Consider the following 19,075-nt stretch of genomic DNA (forward strand, 5'->3'; position numbering starts at 1 on the left):
AAGCAGACATAAAGCATTTAGATTATTAATCTTTTGGACACTTTTTTATTGACTATTTGAGTTTTTATAATTTGTTTTTCAGAAATTATTAAAATCAATCAGGGTTAATTTTTTACATATATTCAACATACTTAAATAACTTTTTTATTTGTTTTAGCGTTGTCGTGCTTTTATTTTTTATTTTTTTATTCTTTTTGTATTGTTATTCTTTTTTTGATTTTTTTGTATTGTCATTGTTTTTTTGTTTTCATATTTTTTTGCTTTTTGCCATTGTTTTCATATTTTCATTGTCATATTTGTTTATTATTTTTTATATCTATTATTCTTTTTTTTTTTTTTTCACAAATTAATTTTTTTTACTGTGATTTAGCTAAAAGAGATTGAGGATAAGATCCTTTTTGTTCTTTCATCTTCCCAGGTAAACTTTTTCTTTTGTTATTTCTCTCTTTCTTGCTAAACTTTTTTTTCTCTAGAATTTATTTATAAGTTTACCAATAAGGCCAAATTATAATTGTTAACAGTTTACAATTTTTTTACCTCTGTAAAATAATGTAAAAAGTTACAAAACTAAATAAATTGTGCACACTGTAAGTTTTGTGGAACGACAATTTTATGATGGTAATGCAGTTTCAAATGCATTAATTCTATTATTGAAAAGTTCGACTTTATAATATATATATATACATTTTTGTAAAACAATTAATCTTATCAAAGTTTCAAAAAATTTACTATAATGCTACAAACAAAATAATTAACTATATGCGAAAGAATAATATTAATAAACAATAACAATAGATTGGAGATAAGCAGTTGATTGTGAGAGATCATCTAATTGAAATATCTGCTCTTTTTAAGCTGTATATATTAGTTTTTAAAATAGTATTTAAATGATCTTTAAAAGTTTTCTACTTTTTTATGCTTTTAATTTAAACAAATATTGTGATGTTTTATCAAGGGTAATATTTTGGAAGATGAAACCGCAATTAAATTCTTGTCGTCATCCAAAGTTTTATCAGAAGAAATTACTGAAAAACAGGTTAAAATATTTTTTTTTTATATATTAAAAAAAAATATTTTGAAATATTTTTTTAAATACTTCTTAAAATGTTAGAATATAAAAAAAATTTACACTTTTATTTAATTTTTAGTTTAACATTTTGTTAAGTTATTTAAATAACTTCTAAATAATATGTTGATCAGTTTTACTAAAAGATATATTTACTTGCAAATAGGTTTTATCTGCTAAAACAGAATGTGAAATAGATTTTACACGAAATGGTTACAAACCTGTTGCATCACATTCATCTACATTATTTTTTTGCATTTCTGACCTTGGGAATATTGAACCTATGTACCAGTATTCACTTATGTGGTTTATTAATCTATATATTTTGGTAAGTTTTTTTAATGTTTAATTTATATGCTTTGGTTATAATACTATTATATATATATATATATATATATATATATATATATATATATATATATATATATATATATATATATATATCATAGCTTATTAAGACAACAAATCATACTAGCAGGGTGATTCATTTTAAACTTTTTTTTGAAATTTTAAACAGTGATAAAATGGTTTTTTTTTACCAGTGATAACATTTGAACTAAAAACATTAAATACCAAAACTTTCCAATTTGAGATCCCTTTTGAGGACAATTTTCAGATCCCCCACAAAAAAAACATTAGAAGTTAGAATAAGGGATGGCTGAAATGTTGTGCAACGTTTTTATCTACTTGTTGTTATTGTTTCCTAGTGGGGCTCACACAATTTAATTATTAATCATTTAGAAATACTTCTAAAAATTTGATTAAATTACGATTATTTGTTTGTATCTCACAAAAGATTTAATAAAATATTAATAAATGTACAATTAATGGTGTTACTGAAATATTACTTTTTTGATTGTTGAAAATATATTTCAATTGATTTATTTGAATAATATGCTCTTTTAAAGCTTTTTCAATGTTTTTCCACAACTTGAACAAGTTGTTCTCTCTCTACCGGGTCAAAACTTTAGTCTTTGATATCTCCTATAAGCTTATAATACTTTGTTTGACAATATCGTTGACACAAGAAGGATTGCATACAAATTTTTTTGCAATTTTGTCCTCCAATTTGTTCCAATGCTCTAATAGAATATTCAGCAGTTCTTGGGGTCTGTTTAATTTTAACATATGAAAAAGCAACCATGACTTTTCCCCATGAAAGATAATAAAAAGATTTTTCTTGTCATGCCAAATAATAATTTCTGAGACTTTGGTTTGTAAGGTGTAAATACTTTAGGTCTTGGTATATGGATTTTTTTTTTGTGGATATTTCATACAACTTTTAGTTTTTCCGGGTTTCTGAAAATTCTTTCATAAACAAAAGTTTAAATAAATATTTTTACAATATATGTTTTTTTTTTAAATTTATATACATTTAATCATAGACTTTTCTGCATAACTCACAGAGTTGTTGAACAAGGAAAAGACTACTAGCTCCTGATGTGTTGTTCAATGGACTTGATGGTTTTTTCTGCACTTTTAGGGTCAGTTCAAGTTTCCTCATTAAATAAAAGAAATTCTGTTTGCTAGAGCACCGGTAAAAAAGGCAAATATACTTGACCATTCTCTTAACCTTTTTTGCTTCTTCATCATTAAGTTCAAAAGAATGATAGAGTAGGAATATTTTTTGTAAAATCAATAGCTTTTGACATCCATCTTGCATGATGATCAGAACCAGCATACCAAATGCGGAAAAACTCTTTTAATATGTCCCATGAAAAAAAGAAAAAAACTCCAGTAGTTTCAGATAGTCCTCATAAAGAAAGATTTTCTCTCTAAGTATTCCATTGCCCATTTTTTTATTTCCAGTGGTTGTTAAAATAAAAAAAACTATGATCTGGCCAGTCCCACATTCTAAGTTCTTTTATATTCTTCTTAAGGTTATGAAATTCTGTCTTGAACTTTCAAACAGCTGAACTCTTGCAGCTCCATTATATGCTCCACTGTTTGCAGCTGTTGTATCATAAATAAGTGCAACAACATGTTTTTAATTGCTACTATCATCTAATTTCATTACTGAGCAACATTGTGTTTGACCAGTTCCATCTGAAATTTTAGAAGTACCAAGCAATCTAGGAGTTGACCCTTCCTACACAGCAAGTCACTCCAAAAAATTCAGGTGGAGTCTAAGTTTCTTCAAATAATTTAGCTTTTTCCATTAGCTGTTCTTGCACTATAAACTGATGCTTGAGAAAGTGTAATTTTATTTAAAGCTGCTCCACCTACTGCTAATGTATTTCCAAATAAAAGTATGGTCATTACCATCGTTTATTACAAGACTGAAGCTTGTAATACAAACACTGTTAATAACTATGCATTTAGATACAAACTTTGTAACATTAAAAGAATATAGAATAATGTTCATTAAAAACTTTATAAATTAAACTGTAGTAACTAATGCTTATTGATGTTGATGTTTTTAAGTTTTTGTCTCAAGAGGGTTTAGTATTTAAGACTTAATGACTTTCTTAAATGTAATTTCACAATATTAATGTATTATTAAGAATATTAAGATATTAAGAAAGTATTAAGCTTCTTAACTGTTTTTACCTTTTTTATAATAACTATTAACTAGTTTTTATATGTTGTCTGTAAGTATTCAATTATGATAGTGCTTTTCCAATAATGTAATTCAATACATAAAAACAAGTTAACATAACTACCAACATTCTCTAATTATGTTTCTGACAATTTGTACTTTTTTTTATCTTTACAACTAGAACACCTGTGTTTATATTTTTAAATAGAACACCTCTGTTTATTTTTTTGAACACCTGAAATGTTTAAAATACTTTTTAATAAAAATTTTTTATTTTTTTTATTTTTATATTGTTGTATATTATTTTAAATCTTTTTTCACAGTCCATTGAAAAAAGTGAAAAATCTGATAACCTGTTAGAACGAACCGCTCATCTAAATGATTACTTTATGAAGAGTGTCTATAATAATGTTTGTCGCTCTTTGTTAGAAAAAGATAAACTTCTTTTTTCATTTCTTCTTACAATCAATGTGTTGAAAGCAAGGTACTTGGAATTTTATAATGAATATTAGAATTTTTATAAATAAAGATTTCTAATAAACACTTCAATTTTATTGGCTCTGGTTTATCTCTAACAATTTACTTGTAGTGAAATAAGATTTCTCTTTTTTATGGTTGTTTATGCTATTTTTTTATGATTTTTTATTTTAAATCAATTTTTTTACTACTCATTATTTTTTTAAAAAAATTCTTCTCTAAATCCTATAAAGGTCCACCTCAGAACAAACTCTATAAAAGTCCATTTTCAACTCCATCTTATATAATGGCAAAATCTGATATATAATTACATAAGATGGGATTTCAAGTTTTTATAAATTGTTTTGATATTTTTTAATATTAAAAGAATTCTTTTTATTTTTTAATTTTATGCATTGCATCACCATGGTTCTTTGTGCCAATAAGCACTAGGGTACTTGCTTTAAGGAAATTTTTGAATTTCAATAAACTACCCCTTTAAATGTGGGATATTGGTGTTAAAACTAACTTTGGAAAAAAATTAGCCTGATCGGACCACTCTTGTGCCTCCTTCAGAGCTCATTTAATTAAAAAAAAATGGTCAAAAAAACGCCAAAAACGCCTAAATTCGATAGGCTAGGGGGAGGTGATAATATAAAAAATTTTAACTGATTTTTTTTATATAATACAGGTATTGATTTATATTTTTAAATAAAAAGGTAGTTAAGGCAGAATATGAATACTTTTGCTGTTTTATTGTGTTAAATAGTGTTAACAATCGCAAAAAAATGAATTATTTTGCCGCAAATTAAATAAAAGTATAATTAAATGTTACAATTAAAAAATTTATATAAATGACGATTTATTTTTAATTAAATAATAACTACTTAAAATAATGTTAAAGTTTGTTGAATAAATTATTTTCATTTTTCAATCATTTTTGTAGAAAGTTGGGGATCATTATAAACTCTCTTTTCAAACCTAATCTTGTTTTCCACTTCAATGAGCAATTTGTTGTTCATTTTAAAATAATCAGAGTTTGGCATGTCATATTGAAGCATAGCAGAAGCAATCTTACTTTTTTCTTCATTAGAAACATCTTTATCCAACAAAGAAAGAGGTACAATTGTAGAATCAAGATACCAGGAATGTTTGTAAAATGATTTCAATACTGCTTCAATTGCCTCTGATTTGGCACAATCATCTTTGTATAGATGCATTTTATGTATTGATAAAATATCAAGATATGTTGCTTTGATAGCTTTGTCATATTGCAAATACCATTTTGCATAAAAACATGTTATGAATTTCGCCATGATATTTATTTCTTCTAATAGTAGTTTATTTTCTTGAACAAATTTAATCTGATTAAAAAGCAATTGCAATTTTAGATAATATATGGCTTTTCCAAGGAACCTTGCATGGTGGACAGGTCCTGGTTTCCTAATTTTTACACCTTCAAAATACAAATGAGCAACAACCACCTCAGCTAGTTCTTTTCTATTGCCTCTAAATATATTTTTACTTTTAATATACTTTTTGCAAAAATTAAGTGACTCAACTGCAGCACATTCGATAACAGTTCCTTTTGTCTTATCCCAATGAAATCGCGTAACATCATTCGTATCATAATGAAAATCAGGAATTGTGCATGTAATTGGTTTTTCTTTTCTCCTTGTCCAATCTCCAGGTTCAAAGTCTATATCATTCAACATTTCTGTATTTCTTTCATCTAAAATTGGTTCCTGATCTAAATTTACTGTAACTTCTAGAGTGTTGTGCTTTCTTTTGCATTTTTTCTTTCTAATACTCTCTCTAGACATTTGACTTTCTTATCCTCGGTTCCAAGAATAAACTTTCTATCGCTTTCTTGATTAATTAAAACTTCAAATCTTCGGCTTTGTTTTTATCTAATCTTTTCTTGTCGTTCATTATGGTACCTCTAAGATTTGGTGTACCAATCCAGAACACTTTCTTTGTCTTCTGTATAAAATTTGTTTTTTTAAATCTTAAGTTGATCCTCTCTTTTCATGCTTTTTTAAACTGTAGTATTCTTTTTCTAAGCTACTTAGATGCTTTCTAAGGGTTTTGTCAGAAACTATTGGAAATCCGGCTTTACTCCAAGGAGCTTTAATCAAACATAATATGCACTTGGATTTGTCATTTTTACATTGATTCTTTTTCATCGTATTATGCATGCAGTATATAGTATTGATGACTTTTTCACATTTTTTTCCAGTGCAGATTTGATGTGATTTTTCAATATTTCCGTTCCTGTTGGAAGTTGCATACCTTAACAATATAAAAAATGTATTTATTGATGTGAATAATATACATACTTCAATATTTCGTTACTTATACTAAAAGCTTTTTTTTTTTTGGAAAAGCATATTAATATAAACAATAGCCTTATCATTTTTTTATATAAAGTACTCATGTATGCATTAAATTACGCATATAATGTATCATTTTAATGCAAAATAAATAGTATATAATTATCAATCAAAATAATTACAATATAGCACCTGATCTAGTTAGATTAGTTTCTCCAATAAAGAAAAAAAACTTTTTTTCTTGACCTAAGCTTTCTTTCTTCATCTCTGTTTTCAGTTTCTTTTATGTTCATCATAAAACCTAAAATACCATAAGTCATAAAACATGGATAAATGTATAAATAAATAGTACTATTAAAAATAAATTTTACTGTATGTTCAAAAAAAGTAAAAGAAAGAAAGCCAATTAGTTAAAGTACCTGTAAATTCAAGAAAACTGCAAATTCATAAATTTCGCAACAATAATACGAATAAAATTTGATTGGGTAATAAGTATTTTTTTTAATTATAATCTAAACGAGTAAAATTGTTATGGTCTCACAAATATAATAGAAAAAAGAAAATAACTTATCAAAAACAAAATTAAAGTGTAAAAGGAATTATAAGAATGATGAAAAGTATTTCATCATTCTTATAATTCGCGGCAAAATAATTCATTTTTTTGCGATTTTTAACACTATTTAACACAATAAAACAGCAAAAGTATTCATATTCTGCCTTAACTACCTTTTTATTTAAAAATATAAATCAATACCTGTATTATATAAAAAAAATCAGTTAAAATTTTTTATATTATCACCTCCCCCTAGCCTATCGAATTTAGGCGTTTTTGGCGTTTTTTTGACCATTTTTTTTAATTAAATGAGCTCTGAAGGAGGCACAAGAGTGGTCCGATCAGGCTAATTTTTTTCCAAAGTTAGTTTTAGCACAAACATCCTACATTTCAAGGGGTAGTTTATTGAAATTCAAATATTTCCTCAAAAGCAAGTAACCTAATAAGCACACTTTGTTTTTGTCTACATAGATTTAGTACTGTTTTATTCTGCTTTTATTTGTGCTTATATTTTATCATGTTGTTTTATTAAAATCATATAAAATTTGTATAATATATGAATTTATAGTTTTTTAACACTCCAGATAATACATTTAAGAAGGAAAAAAATTTTAATACAATTTTATTTTCTAATTTTCAACATTTTAATTTCTTTTTTTATTAAGGAATGAAATAGATGATCAAGTATGGCGTTTCCTTTTAACTGGTGGTGTTGGATTAGATAATCCATACCCAAATCCATGCTCTTCTTGGTTAAATGAGAAATCTTGGGCTGAAATTGTGCGTGCTTCTAATCTTGTAAAGCTTAATCGTTTGAAAGAGCGTAAGAAAGTTGTTATTTTTTTAAAATTATAACTTTATTTTAAATTTTTGTCATAAGTATAAAAGGAACCTTTGCATCAAGTGGCATGATGTTTTTAGCATAAGTATTTTTCTTATAAAGGTAGTATTTGGGACATACTGTCTTTATAAAAAAAATAATAATGCTAACTGCATTTTTACTACTGCAGACTGGAGAGTTACTAGCATTTTTCATTGAAAACAATTATGGATAATTTGTTTATGATAAAAAAAGTGTAGTTTATGTTTTCATTCTGTCAGACTTGTTTTTAATTTTTGATAGATTTAAGTCATTCATTCATGCTGAAAAATTTTTATCTTTTTTTCCTTGTCCTAATGTTTTCTTGACACAATATTTTGATAACAATATTTTAAGGAAATTATGTGAGTTTTCCTGACTCACATAATTTCCTTATTTGGGGTGAATTTGATTTAAAAAAAAATTTAATGTTTAGAAATGAATCTTCCAGGATGGAAAGTTGTTTATGATTCTGCCACTCCTCATTTGGAAAAATTCCCTCAAGCATGGGATAAGTTATCAGGCATCGAAAGGTTGTGATTATCCCTAATTTATTGTTATTATTTTTATTTGCAATTTTAATTTCTTGGTTACTGTGACAACAGTATTTTCAAAATAGTTAGGCATGAGTGAATATAAAAAAAAAATTCATGCTTTTTGAAATCAAAACTGACTTAAAAAAAAGCTTTTTGCATTGTATAATAATTTTTTCTTACTTTTTTGTTGAAATTTAAAATGGATTCTCCAAAAGAAATGTTAACAATCAGAAGTTGATGCCTAAAATATTTTAAGCATTGTCATACATAAACACCTCAAGCAATTTGTCAGTAAAATTATTGCTATTATAATGATCACATGGTTTTTAATTATATATTTGAAAGAGTTAAAAAAGCAGCTTAAACTAGATGAAATAAACTTTTTAGTTATAAAATTTTACAGCATTTTAGACACAGATATTTGGCTTTACAAAGATTTAATTTGTCTTTAGATTTAACTATTTAGATTTTAGATTTAACTATTCTGACTAGTTAACAACATAAATACCCTTTTAAAATCTCTTATAATAAAGTTAACACTTAGAATAAACCTTTTATGTCAAAAATAGTTTCAGCTTATATAAACTCATTTTCACATTTTTTAATTCATTACCCAGTGCCAGAAAAAATATTGAATAATTGTGTCAAATAAATTTTATATTTAAAATTGATTTTGTATTTAAAATTGATTTGATTAGTGATCAATTTTTTTAAATTAAATTATGCCTTTAAATGATGCTGAGTTTTTTGTATATGCATAATTATAATCATAAGCTGCCATAAAAATGTCAAGGCCTGTAGGTTGATTGCTGCCTCACAAATTCATCAAGTAAATGTGTTTCATAACCTTTTAGTTTCTGGAGTTAAAGCTTAGTATAACTAAAATAAGGGTTCCCAAAATAAACTCCAAAGTGAGTAGAAAACCAAACATGACTTGGATTCAAAAAAAATTCTATATAGGTTTTGCTTTAGAATAAAGTTATGTAGGAATATATATCACTTATATTAAAATATGTTTTAATACTCTGATCTAATTCAATAAAACACGCACCTTAAAACACACCCCTTGACAAAGTGGTTTTGATTTTTGATCTTAAAATATATTTTCAGGCTTGCAGTATTGCGCTGCATCAGACCAGATAAAGTTATTCCAGCTATACAGGTATTACTTTTTTTTAATATTTTTTTCACTTTATATTTTTGTCATTGTATTTTTATAGTTTTGTTTACAATGTATTGACTTTTTGTCACAAGACATTTGTATATTTGTTTGCTAGGATTTCATTATTGTTACTATGGGTGCATTTTACATTGAACCTCCAACATTTAACTTGCCATTAAGCTTTAGTGATGCAAATAATACTACTCCATTAATATTTGTTCTTTCTCCCGGTGCTGATCCTATGGCTGCTTTAAAAAAGTTTGCAGAAGAAAGAGGCTTTGGTGGAGATATGACTCAATGCATATCTCTCGGACAAGGACAAGTATGAGAATTAAATTCAATTACATTAATAATCAGCTAAACTTTAAATGAACAACTTATTATTTTTTTCATCATTATGTTTTTATAAAAAAGATAAAGTTGATTTATAGTTTTTTTATATGGTTGTAGGGTCCAATTGCGTATAAAATGATTCAGTTGGCTTTAAAAAATGGGACCTGGGTTGTTCTGCAAAATTGCCATGTAGCCACAAGTTGGATGCCAACTCTTGAAAAGATTTGTGAACAAGATATAATTCCAGAAAATACTCACCCCAATTTTAGGTTATGGTTAACAAGTTACCCATCGCCAAGTTTCCCTGTATCTATTTTAGAAAATGGTATGTTTTCTTAGTTAATTTGAAAATGCAAACATGTTTTTTAAATAATTTCAAATAATTTTTTTTAAAATAAAAGAGATTGTTTCAAATGTCTTAAAAGGTTTTTCTATCTAAGTTAAGGGTTTAACCAAATAATATAATTAACCAAATAATAATAAAAAAAACTAGAAATGAATCTTATGGGTTTATAAATCAAGTTTATATACAAGTTTTAGTAGAGCTTTGATTTCTGGTGAATTTATATTAAAAGTTATTTTAACTAGCTTTCAGTTCATGTTTGAGTAGTTAATGTTTTTTGTTTTTGTTTAATGTTATATTAATTCAAGTTTTTATACTTTTAAAGGTGTTAAAATGACTAATGAGCCTCCGAAGGGAATAAGGGCAAATTTACTTAGATCATACACTAATGATCCCATATCAGACAATGAATTTTATAGTAGCTGCAACAAGGTAATATTTTTGTTTTTAGAATTGATTTTTTCATTATAGAATATTGAAGCAACTTTTTCAATACTTTTGTTTCGCTACCATCAAGAATCTTTTTATTTGTTGATTTCTATCTGGTACTATTGATGAATACTTTTTTTATTTGTTGATTTCTATCTCGTACCGTTGATGAATACTAGTTAAATAAAAAAATATAATAGTTAAATAATAGTTAAAGTAAAACAATACTAATTACAGTTTTTAAGACTTTTTTATTTTATTTTTACATTCATAGTTGCTGCAATGGGAAAAAATGCTGTTTGGATTGTGCTTTTTTCATGCTTTGGTTCAAGAAAGACGAAATTTTGGTTCGCTAGGATGGAACATACCATATGAGTTTAATGAGTCTGACTTACGCATCAGTATGAGACAGTTGCAGGTTTATAATCCTTTATTTTACTTTTTTAAACTATTAGATTTTTTTTTAATTGTCATTTTTTTTAAATAGATGTTTCTCAATGATTACAATGTTGTTCCATTGGATGCTCTGGTGTATTTGTTTGGTGAATGTAATTATGGTGGAAGAGTTACTGATGATAAAGATCGTAGATTGTTACTCTCTCTACTTAAAAATTTTGTTTGTGAAAAAGTGTATAGTGTTGATCAATATTGGTAAATACAAGTTATTTGATTATATCTCTTATAGTATATATTTTTTAAAAATAACATATTATTATAATTTTTTATTATAGTTAATATAGTATGTATAATTTTTTTACTATAATTCTTATAGTTTATATAATTTTTTTATTATGATTTTTGTCTATATAAAATTTTTATTAAGTATATATTTCTAATATTTGTTTCTACAGTTATGTTATTACATCACTGAAAAATTTTTTAGTTTTTCACCAAGTGGACTTTATTTTGTCCCCAATAAAAATGGTCTTGAAACATATGTTGAGTACATAAGAGCACTTCCAATATTATCTAATCCTGAAGTTTTTGGTCTTCATGAGAATGCTGATATTACAAAAGAACAAAAGGAAACTCAAGATGTAAAAAAAAATTCATACTTTTTTAAATATTCTTGTTAAAAAAAAAATTGTTTTTTAAATTTTGAATTTAGTTATTTGACAAAATTCTATTGTCTCTGCCTCGTCAATCTAGTGGACCTGGTAAGTCAACTGCTGACTCAGTATCTGATTTAGCTGACAGTATACTAGCAAAGTTTCCACAAGAATATAATTTAGGTAGTGTAGTGAAAAAGTTTCCAGTTTGTTATGAAGAGTCAATGAATACTGTTCTCAAACAAGAGTTGATTCGATTTAATCGTTTAATAAAGGTTGTCCGCACCTCATTAGTTGATATTCAGAAGGTTATTAAGGTAGACTTTTATTTTTATTATTATCACCATCATTTTTATCAGAAAACTTTTTTTTTTTTTTCATTTAGAGTTAAATTTTTGTCAACATTTTGTTTCTTACACAAATTTGTCGATAATAATGATGATCATCATGATCATCATTATCATGATCATCATGATGATTATAATGATCATGATAATCATAATGATCATCATCATGATCATCACCATCATCATCATCATTATGATGATCATGATTATGATCATCATCATCATTATCATCATGTTTATCATCATGGTCATAATGATCATCATCATGATAATCATGAAGATAATCATGATGATGATCATTATCATCATGTTTATTATGATTATCATCTTCACGATCATTATGATCATCATTTATGATGAAAATCATGATGATGATGATAATGATACTAATGATGGTGACAATGATTACCATGATGATAATGATCATAATAATCATCATCATTGTGATCATCATCATCATCATAATCATCATTTTTAACATCATGATCATCATCATGGTCATCATGATTATAAAAGAATTCAGATATTACATAAAAGTAACATGTAATTTACATAAATGTCTTATTTAATTTACATTAATCAATTATTTAATTTACATTAATGTATTATGCAATTTACATAAATCTGTTATGTAATTTATATAAATAATGTATAATAAATAATACATAAACAATGTGTACATTGTAATGTATTTATATTTAACAATCAATAGCATAGCAATAGGCTCTTAAATGCAAGATGGCTCAGATCTATAAGAGTCACAGACTAACTAAGAAACTTTTTAAAAAGTTTCATGTTGTAAAAATGATATGCAGATTAACATTTAACAATTTGTACTGTTATTATATAGCTAAGAATGTGTAATCTTTTTCAATTTATTTATTTAGTTAGTTTAAATAATAATCTCAACATTTATTCCAATTTGTAAAGCTTTAATTTATATTTAAGCATTTTAAATAAACTACTTTATTTCTTAAATAATAAAAATTTAGTTTTATATTTAAGCTATTTTAATAGCTAATGTAGTTATAACAATAATGATAATTATAGTTTATAATTTATAGTTTGACATTAGCATAATAAATAAAAATAAGTGAATAATAAATGAATTTTAGGCATGCTGTTTAAACTGAACAAAATTGATTGTGTTTTTTTTTTCTGAACTTTTTTCAAACTACGACAAGTTAGTTACTAGCCACAAATTTAAAAAATTAAAAAATTAAAAATTGTTAAAAAATTGTTGGCATGTTTAATAATCACTTTGTGAATATTTTTACAGAAGATGATAAATAATTATAGATACATCTTCCTAACTTGTACTTGATGTCATGGAAAGCAGTTGTTCATTGTAATAACAGATGTTGTTATTTTCACTTCTAAATAGCGTTTCGTATTCTGTACCTTATTTAAAACCAATAATTAAAATTTACTAAAATTATGCTGTCTTTAATATAATCAGTAATTTAAAAAATTAAATTAGTTTTTCTAAGCATTATAGTTGAAAAAATGTAATTTAAAAAATTATATAACACTTTTAACATTTTAATCTTTCCAAAAAACATTTTCATGTTGTTTATAAAATACGGCTAAAACTATATCAGACATATAAGCATGAAATGTTTTTGTATAAAAGATTCACACTATTTATTTATCTAAAATTAAAAGATTTTATTTAACATGCATTTGCAATGTTTTAGTCAAACTAACCATAATTTATTGGATTTTTCTATTTCATTCAAAAAATCTTTTTACACAAAGTGGAAATATCATTGTCACTTCTAAATAATTTGTAAAGTGTTTTTTAAATTAATTGAGTACTTTTAAGTTTTTCCAGAATGTTAACTTTTCTTTAGGAATTAATTTTCCAAATTTTTTTATTATACCAGATTTTCTATTGTCTTTGATGCCAACAGTTTGTGTGATTTGCTGTTTTAAAATCTTCTTTTTGTCAGTTTCAAAATAATCCAACTTTTTGTTGTTTGATTTTGGTGATTTGTTGTAGTCATTTTTGAAAAAAGCAGATTTAGTCATTTCTAAATTAAACTTTTCTTCAGCTTGTGGTCCAGCCAAAATTTCTGTCATCTTACATAAGAATACAAAACTGTTCTCCAGGACTCTCTTAAATTCTCTCTTTACTAATATTTTATATTAACTATTATCTGGACTGGAATTAATACTTAACTTAATCTTGTTTTTCTGGCATCTGCAGTTATTTTTAATTTTGATAAACTTGGGAGGACACTCTGTCTATTATCCAATCAGACTTCTTAGTATCTTGGAGAGTTGTTGAGATTATTAAATCTTTTTTTATTCTAACTGTAGTAATAAAGTTATCCTCAAAGGCCATCACTCTTCTTTATTTCCCATAATTTTTGGGGTACCACAAAGTTCTAATCTTCAGGAAGATCATTACTCGATCCTAAGTAATGATCTTTCTGATCTATTTTTTCCCTTGCTTATCAATGCCTTGGAATTTTCTCCCATGTTTGCTCTTTAACGTAGTTCTTTGTTTTTTATAAACTCTCAATTTAATAGTAGTTGCTTGCAGCCTTGTTTTGAAGAGAACTAGCTTTTAAAAAAAAAAACTGCCAGAATGAGGAATATCTGGAAATTGAGTAGTAAAGAGACCATGAGGTTTTATATTGTACCATGCAAACAAAACTTTTTTCATGTAAATGTATTTGTCTTAAAATAGCAATCTCAACCTTTCTGATGTTGCGACTCCTTAATAACATTTGCCAAGTTGTGGTGACCCCAACAAAAAAATAAAAACTCCTAAATCAATTAATAGGGTTGCTCCTAAATCACTGCGTTTTTACTGTTAACTATTATGCTTTTTGACTTCTTTTATTTATAAAGATGTATATCTGATTTTAATTATATCTGATTTTATTTATAAACTTTACAGGCGCCATTTTTTTTTTGTTACAAATTTTTTTTAAATTGATAGGGACCCCTGAAAAATTGCCAGACAACCCCCATTTGGGTTACAGCCCACAGGTTGGGATCTATTGTTTAGATGAAAAACTTTTTTTTATTTAAGGGTTTAGTCATAAATGGGGCAAAATGGTAAAATTGAGGGGCTTTCAATACACCTTAACATCTTAGTTTTTTCAACTTAAACCTATAGTTCAGTATATAAAAAAAACTTTGTAATAGTTAAAAATGTGTGTTTTTGTCAAACTCTAGCATTTGCTTTATATTAAAAAACCTATTCCTATTTACCCAAGACTCCTATTATCCAATTTTTAATAACAGTTTATAGTCAGTTTGCTTAACAGTGTGAAGAGTGTGTTCTAAATTAAATTCTACACAAAATGGATTTAAAGATGTAGAATAGTATACTCATTATCGAGAGTGACTCTGTAATTAGTTTCAATTGCAGAAGAGTCTTTAATCAACAAATTTTTAACATCCAATTTTGAGTTAAAAAACTTACTGTCAGACAATCAATATGGTTTTTAATCTTCTCCCTCTACATCTGACTTGCTAACTAATGTACCAGCAATTTTTTTCCATTAATTTACCTCAAGCTGGAGTAAATAGGTTATAAGAAAATAACAGTTGAAAATAAAAATTTTAAAGTTGATTAATATCTTGTTTTAAAAGTAAGTTTGATCATCATAAATAAACGCCTGTGAACACACCTTTTTTTTTTGAAGAATTATAAAGAAGTGAATTATCATCAAAAGTAAGTAAACGTAAACAAAACTATAATTTTTAATTGAAACTCTATCATTTTTTCTCCATTAAGTATCCGAAATTTTTATGTTTGCTGTCTAGATGTCTAATCTAAACCCAAATGGTTTTATAATTTCAATCTAAACCCAAATAATTTTTATGGCTTGAGATTAGCAGGCTTTGGCATTAGACAAAACCTTTTTACAATAGTTTCGAGCAAAAGTAAATAGACGTCTAGTTTCTGGAGAAATGTTTTGCTGAAATTGTTTTGCTGAAAAGTTATGTAAGAAGTACATTTGTCATCAGGAAGACGAAAGATTTCTAACTAAGGACTATCACTAAGAAAATCAGGAAAAGCGCCAAGTCAGTTTACAATGATAGGGGGATTCTGATGATGAGGAAAAATGAGATAAAAGTTCAGAAAGATCAAACTTTGATCAGTAGCACCTAAGGATGAATGTGGAGAAACCAAGCACTGACTAGGATCAGAAACCAGATATAAGTCGAGTAGAGAAGTTAAATGATTCGTGTTGTCTGGAAAGCGGGTTGGAAAGTTGATAGTTTGAGTTAGAGGTTGAAAAAGGCAAAAGTTGTGCGCTTTAATGCCTGCCGAGTCACTGACACTAGTGCCAAGCCATTCAGTGTGATGAGTATTAAAGTCACCAACAGCAACAATATTGGCTGAAGGATAAAGAAAAATGGGGTTGGTCAATTTGATCAGAAATAACACCGAAAAAAAGGTGAATTCTTACAAATATAAAAGCCCAGGCCAAGCATGTGACTGAAATCTCGTATTTCATCTCATAAATTAGGCACTTGTGACTTCTGGAGAATCTTTAACAGTATCAATAATAAGAGCAAATCTATTATTCCACCTTTCTTGTAAGGTTCAGATTTTGTCACCTTCCCTTAAGACAAAGCTGAATTGTTTGCTTAGAACTTTTCATCAATATCACCTCTTGATTCCACTAGTTGCGTTCTACCTGATATAGCCGTCAAACAGGTTGATTCGTTACTTGACATTCGTATCACTCCAGGTTCTGTATCTAAAGTGGTTTTCTTCTTAGAATCTTCTACAGCTTGTGATCCAGAAAATATACCTGTTATAGTCTTGCACAAGTGTTCTATGGAGCTGTTATCTATACTTTCAAAAGTGTTTAACTAGTGCTTATCAGAGTCTTGCTTGCCAACATGCTGGAAAATGGCATCTGTTATCCTTATTTTCAAAAATTCTGGAGAGCGATCTAACTTGGCTAACTACCATCCCATTAATCTTCTTTCTATCGTAAGCAAGATTTTTGAATCTTTAATTAACAAACACTTAATCTCTCATCTGGAATACTTAATCTCTCATATGGAACGCTTAATCTCTCATCTGGAACTTACTTTCTGATCATCAATATGGATTTGGATCTTCTTGTTCTACAGCTGATTTGCTAACAGTAATACTCGATGGGTTTTATTGTGCTTTAGATAAAGGTTAAGGCTATTGCTCTTGATATTTCTAAAGCTTTTTATGAAGTTTGGAATGCTGGTCTTCTCCATAAGCTTTCTTCTTACAGTGTATCTGGTAACATCTTTAACATTATTGAATCTTTTCTTTCCAATTGTAGTATACAAGTTGTCTTTGATGGAGAGCACTCTTCTTCATATTCTCTCACTTCAGGGGTTCCTCAAGGTACTATCCTAGGCCCTATACTCTTTTTTTTAATTTACATTAACGATCTTCCGGATATTCTCACATCCAAGGTGACTTTGTTCGCTGATGATATTACCATTTGTTCTTGTCTTAATAAGAAGCCAAAACTCTCTGATTGCTTTGAGGGAGCATTTGAGTTGTCTGTTAATTGTTATCTTGCTCTATAAACTTCATCTTTTATCTTCCAGTAACTCCCAACTTTTATAGTGGTTGCTTGCAGCCTTGTTGGAAAGGTAGATGTTAAAAAAAAAAAAAATTTGCAACATTTAAAACCATGTTTTTTTTATAAATATTTGATTTAATTAAGTTTATCTAATTCTATGGTTTTTATGTAAAAAATTTTTACAGGACCTTAACATGTCTAAAAGGTTATAAAAACAAAAAAAAAAAAATTTATGTTTCATTATATATGAACATATGCGAGAAAATAATATACACTTGTTTTAACTGCAACTTTCCTATTTTGCACATAGTTTTATGGTCTAATTAAGGTATGTCACTTGAAGCAATTAATTTTAATTTTAAAATGTTAAAAATTTCTGGTACCTACTGAATATGTTTATGAGTTTTTAAGGTAACTTTTTTTTTCTGCATTATTAAAAAAAAATTATTTTTAAGTTTAATTAAGTTATTAAGTAATATTAAGTTTATTCTTTTTTACCGTTTGCGAAACACTACTTAAAATTACTATTTAAAAAAATAATCCTTATATACTTTTATTGAACTTATTTTTCAAAGAAATAAAATTTAAAAAAGTTTATTTTTATGTGTTCTCTTTTATTAATTTTTTTTTAATTTGATTATATTTATAAACTTGCTTTTTTATTTAGGGTCAAGTTGTTATATCTTCGGAGTTAGAGGATATGTTTAACAGCATGCTTGTAGGTAAAGTACCAACAGCATGGGCAACAAAGTCTTATCCTTCCCTTAAACCTCTTGGGAGCTATATTGCAGATCTTCTTGAAAGGTTGTTTTTTTTCATTTTTGCTGTTTGTATTTAACTTTCATTTATAATTATTACTTATAACAGTATATGTTTTCAATTAAAAAGGTTAAACTTCTTCAATGATTGGATTAATAATGGCATCCCTAAGGTGTTTTGGATATCTGGATTTTACTTCACTCAGTCTTTTCTTACAGGTTGGTTATAGTGACTTCCATTTTGGTAAAATATGAATTAGTTAATATATATACTTTTTATTTAACTATGCAACCAACAATTTTTATTGCCTCAGCTATAATCATAATATTTAAAAACAGTTTGAACTCAAAAAAATTAACTGAATTATTGATACAGCCAATTGCTGAATTAACAACTCAGTGATAACCAATTCGGATCAATCGATGTTAATATCATATATAGATAGAAATAATTTCAATTGTTTAGAATTTATTCGAAATAAAAACAAGTGTATCTTCTCAAAATAAAAATATAAAATTTTGACAAAGTTTAATATATACAAAAAATAAATTTATACAGTTTTGACATGTAAATATAGTTAAATTTGAATATGGCATACAAAAATTTAATGCCACAATCATTAAATATATAAAGTAAATTTGTTTATATTATATATAAGTATATAGTATAAATATATTTACCTGGAATAAAGTATTTAACAAATTAAATATATAATAAATCTATCTGTTTAAGTATAAACTTTGAAGCTGTGACTTTGAAATGAATTTT

At 26.4% G+C, this 19,075-nt stretch overlaps 1 protein-coding gene across 2 annotated transcripts in view; it reads left to right on the plus strand.

The window, feature by feature from the left end:
- LOC100203362 (dynein axonemal heavy chain 3) overlaps positions 1-19,075 on the plus strand; it is a 135,703-nt gene that overhangs the window by 114,218 nt on the left and 2,410 nt on the right. For both annotated transcript variants that reach the window (XM_065803056.1, XM_065803057.1), the window contains 16 exons: positions 371-418; positions 956-1,036; positions 1,233-1,394; positions 3,929-4,089; positions 7,613-7,770; positions 8,243-8,339; positions 9,453-9,504; positions 9,620-9,826; positions 9,955-10,162; positions 10,506-10,612; positions 10,884-11,027; positions 11,097-11,260; positions 11,493-11,646; positions 11,718-11,975; positions 18,216-18,352; positions 18,437-18,525. In XM_065803056.1, the coding sequence (XP_065659128.1) occupies positions 371-418; positions 956-1,036; positions 1,233-1,394; positions 3,929-4,089; positions 7,613-7,770; positions 8,243-8,339; positions 9,453-9,504; positions 9,620-9,826; positions 9,955-10,162; positions 10,506-10,612; positions 10,884-11,027; positions 11,097-11,260; positions 11,493-11,646; positions 11,718-11,975; positions 18,216-18,352; positions 18,437-18,525 (2,227 nt within the window). The remainder of the gene's footprint in view (positions 1-370; positions 419-955; positions 1,037-1,232; positions 1,395-3,928; positions 4,090-7,612; positions 7,771-8,242; positions 8,340-9,452; positions 9,505-9,619; positions 9,827-9,954; positions 10,163-10,505; positions 10,613-10,883; positions 11,028-11,096; positions 11,261-11,492; positions 11,647-11,717; positions 11,976-18,215; positions 18,353-18,436; positions 18,526-19,075) is intronic.

This window comes from Hydra vulgaris, chromosome 08 (genome assembly GCF_038396675.1).
Source record: "Hydra vulgaris chromosome 08, alternate assembly HydraT2T_AEP".
In the NCBI taxonomy this organism is placed as follows: Eukaryota; Metazoa; Cnidaria; class Hydrozoa; order Anthoathecata; family Hydridae; genus Hydra; species Hydra vulgaris.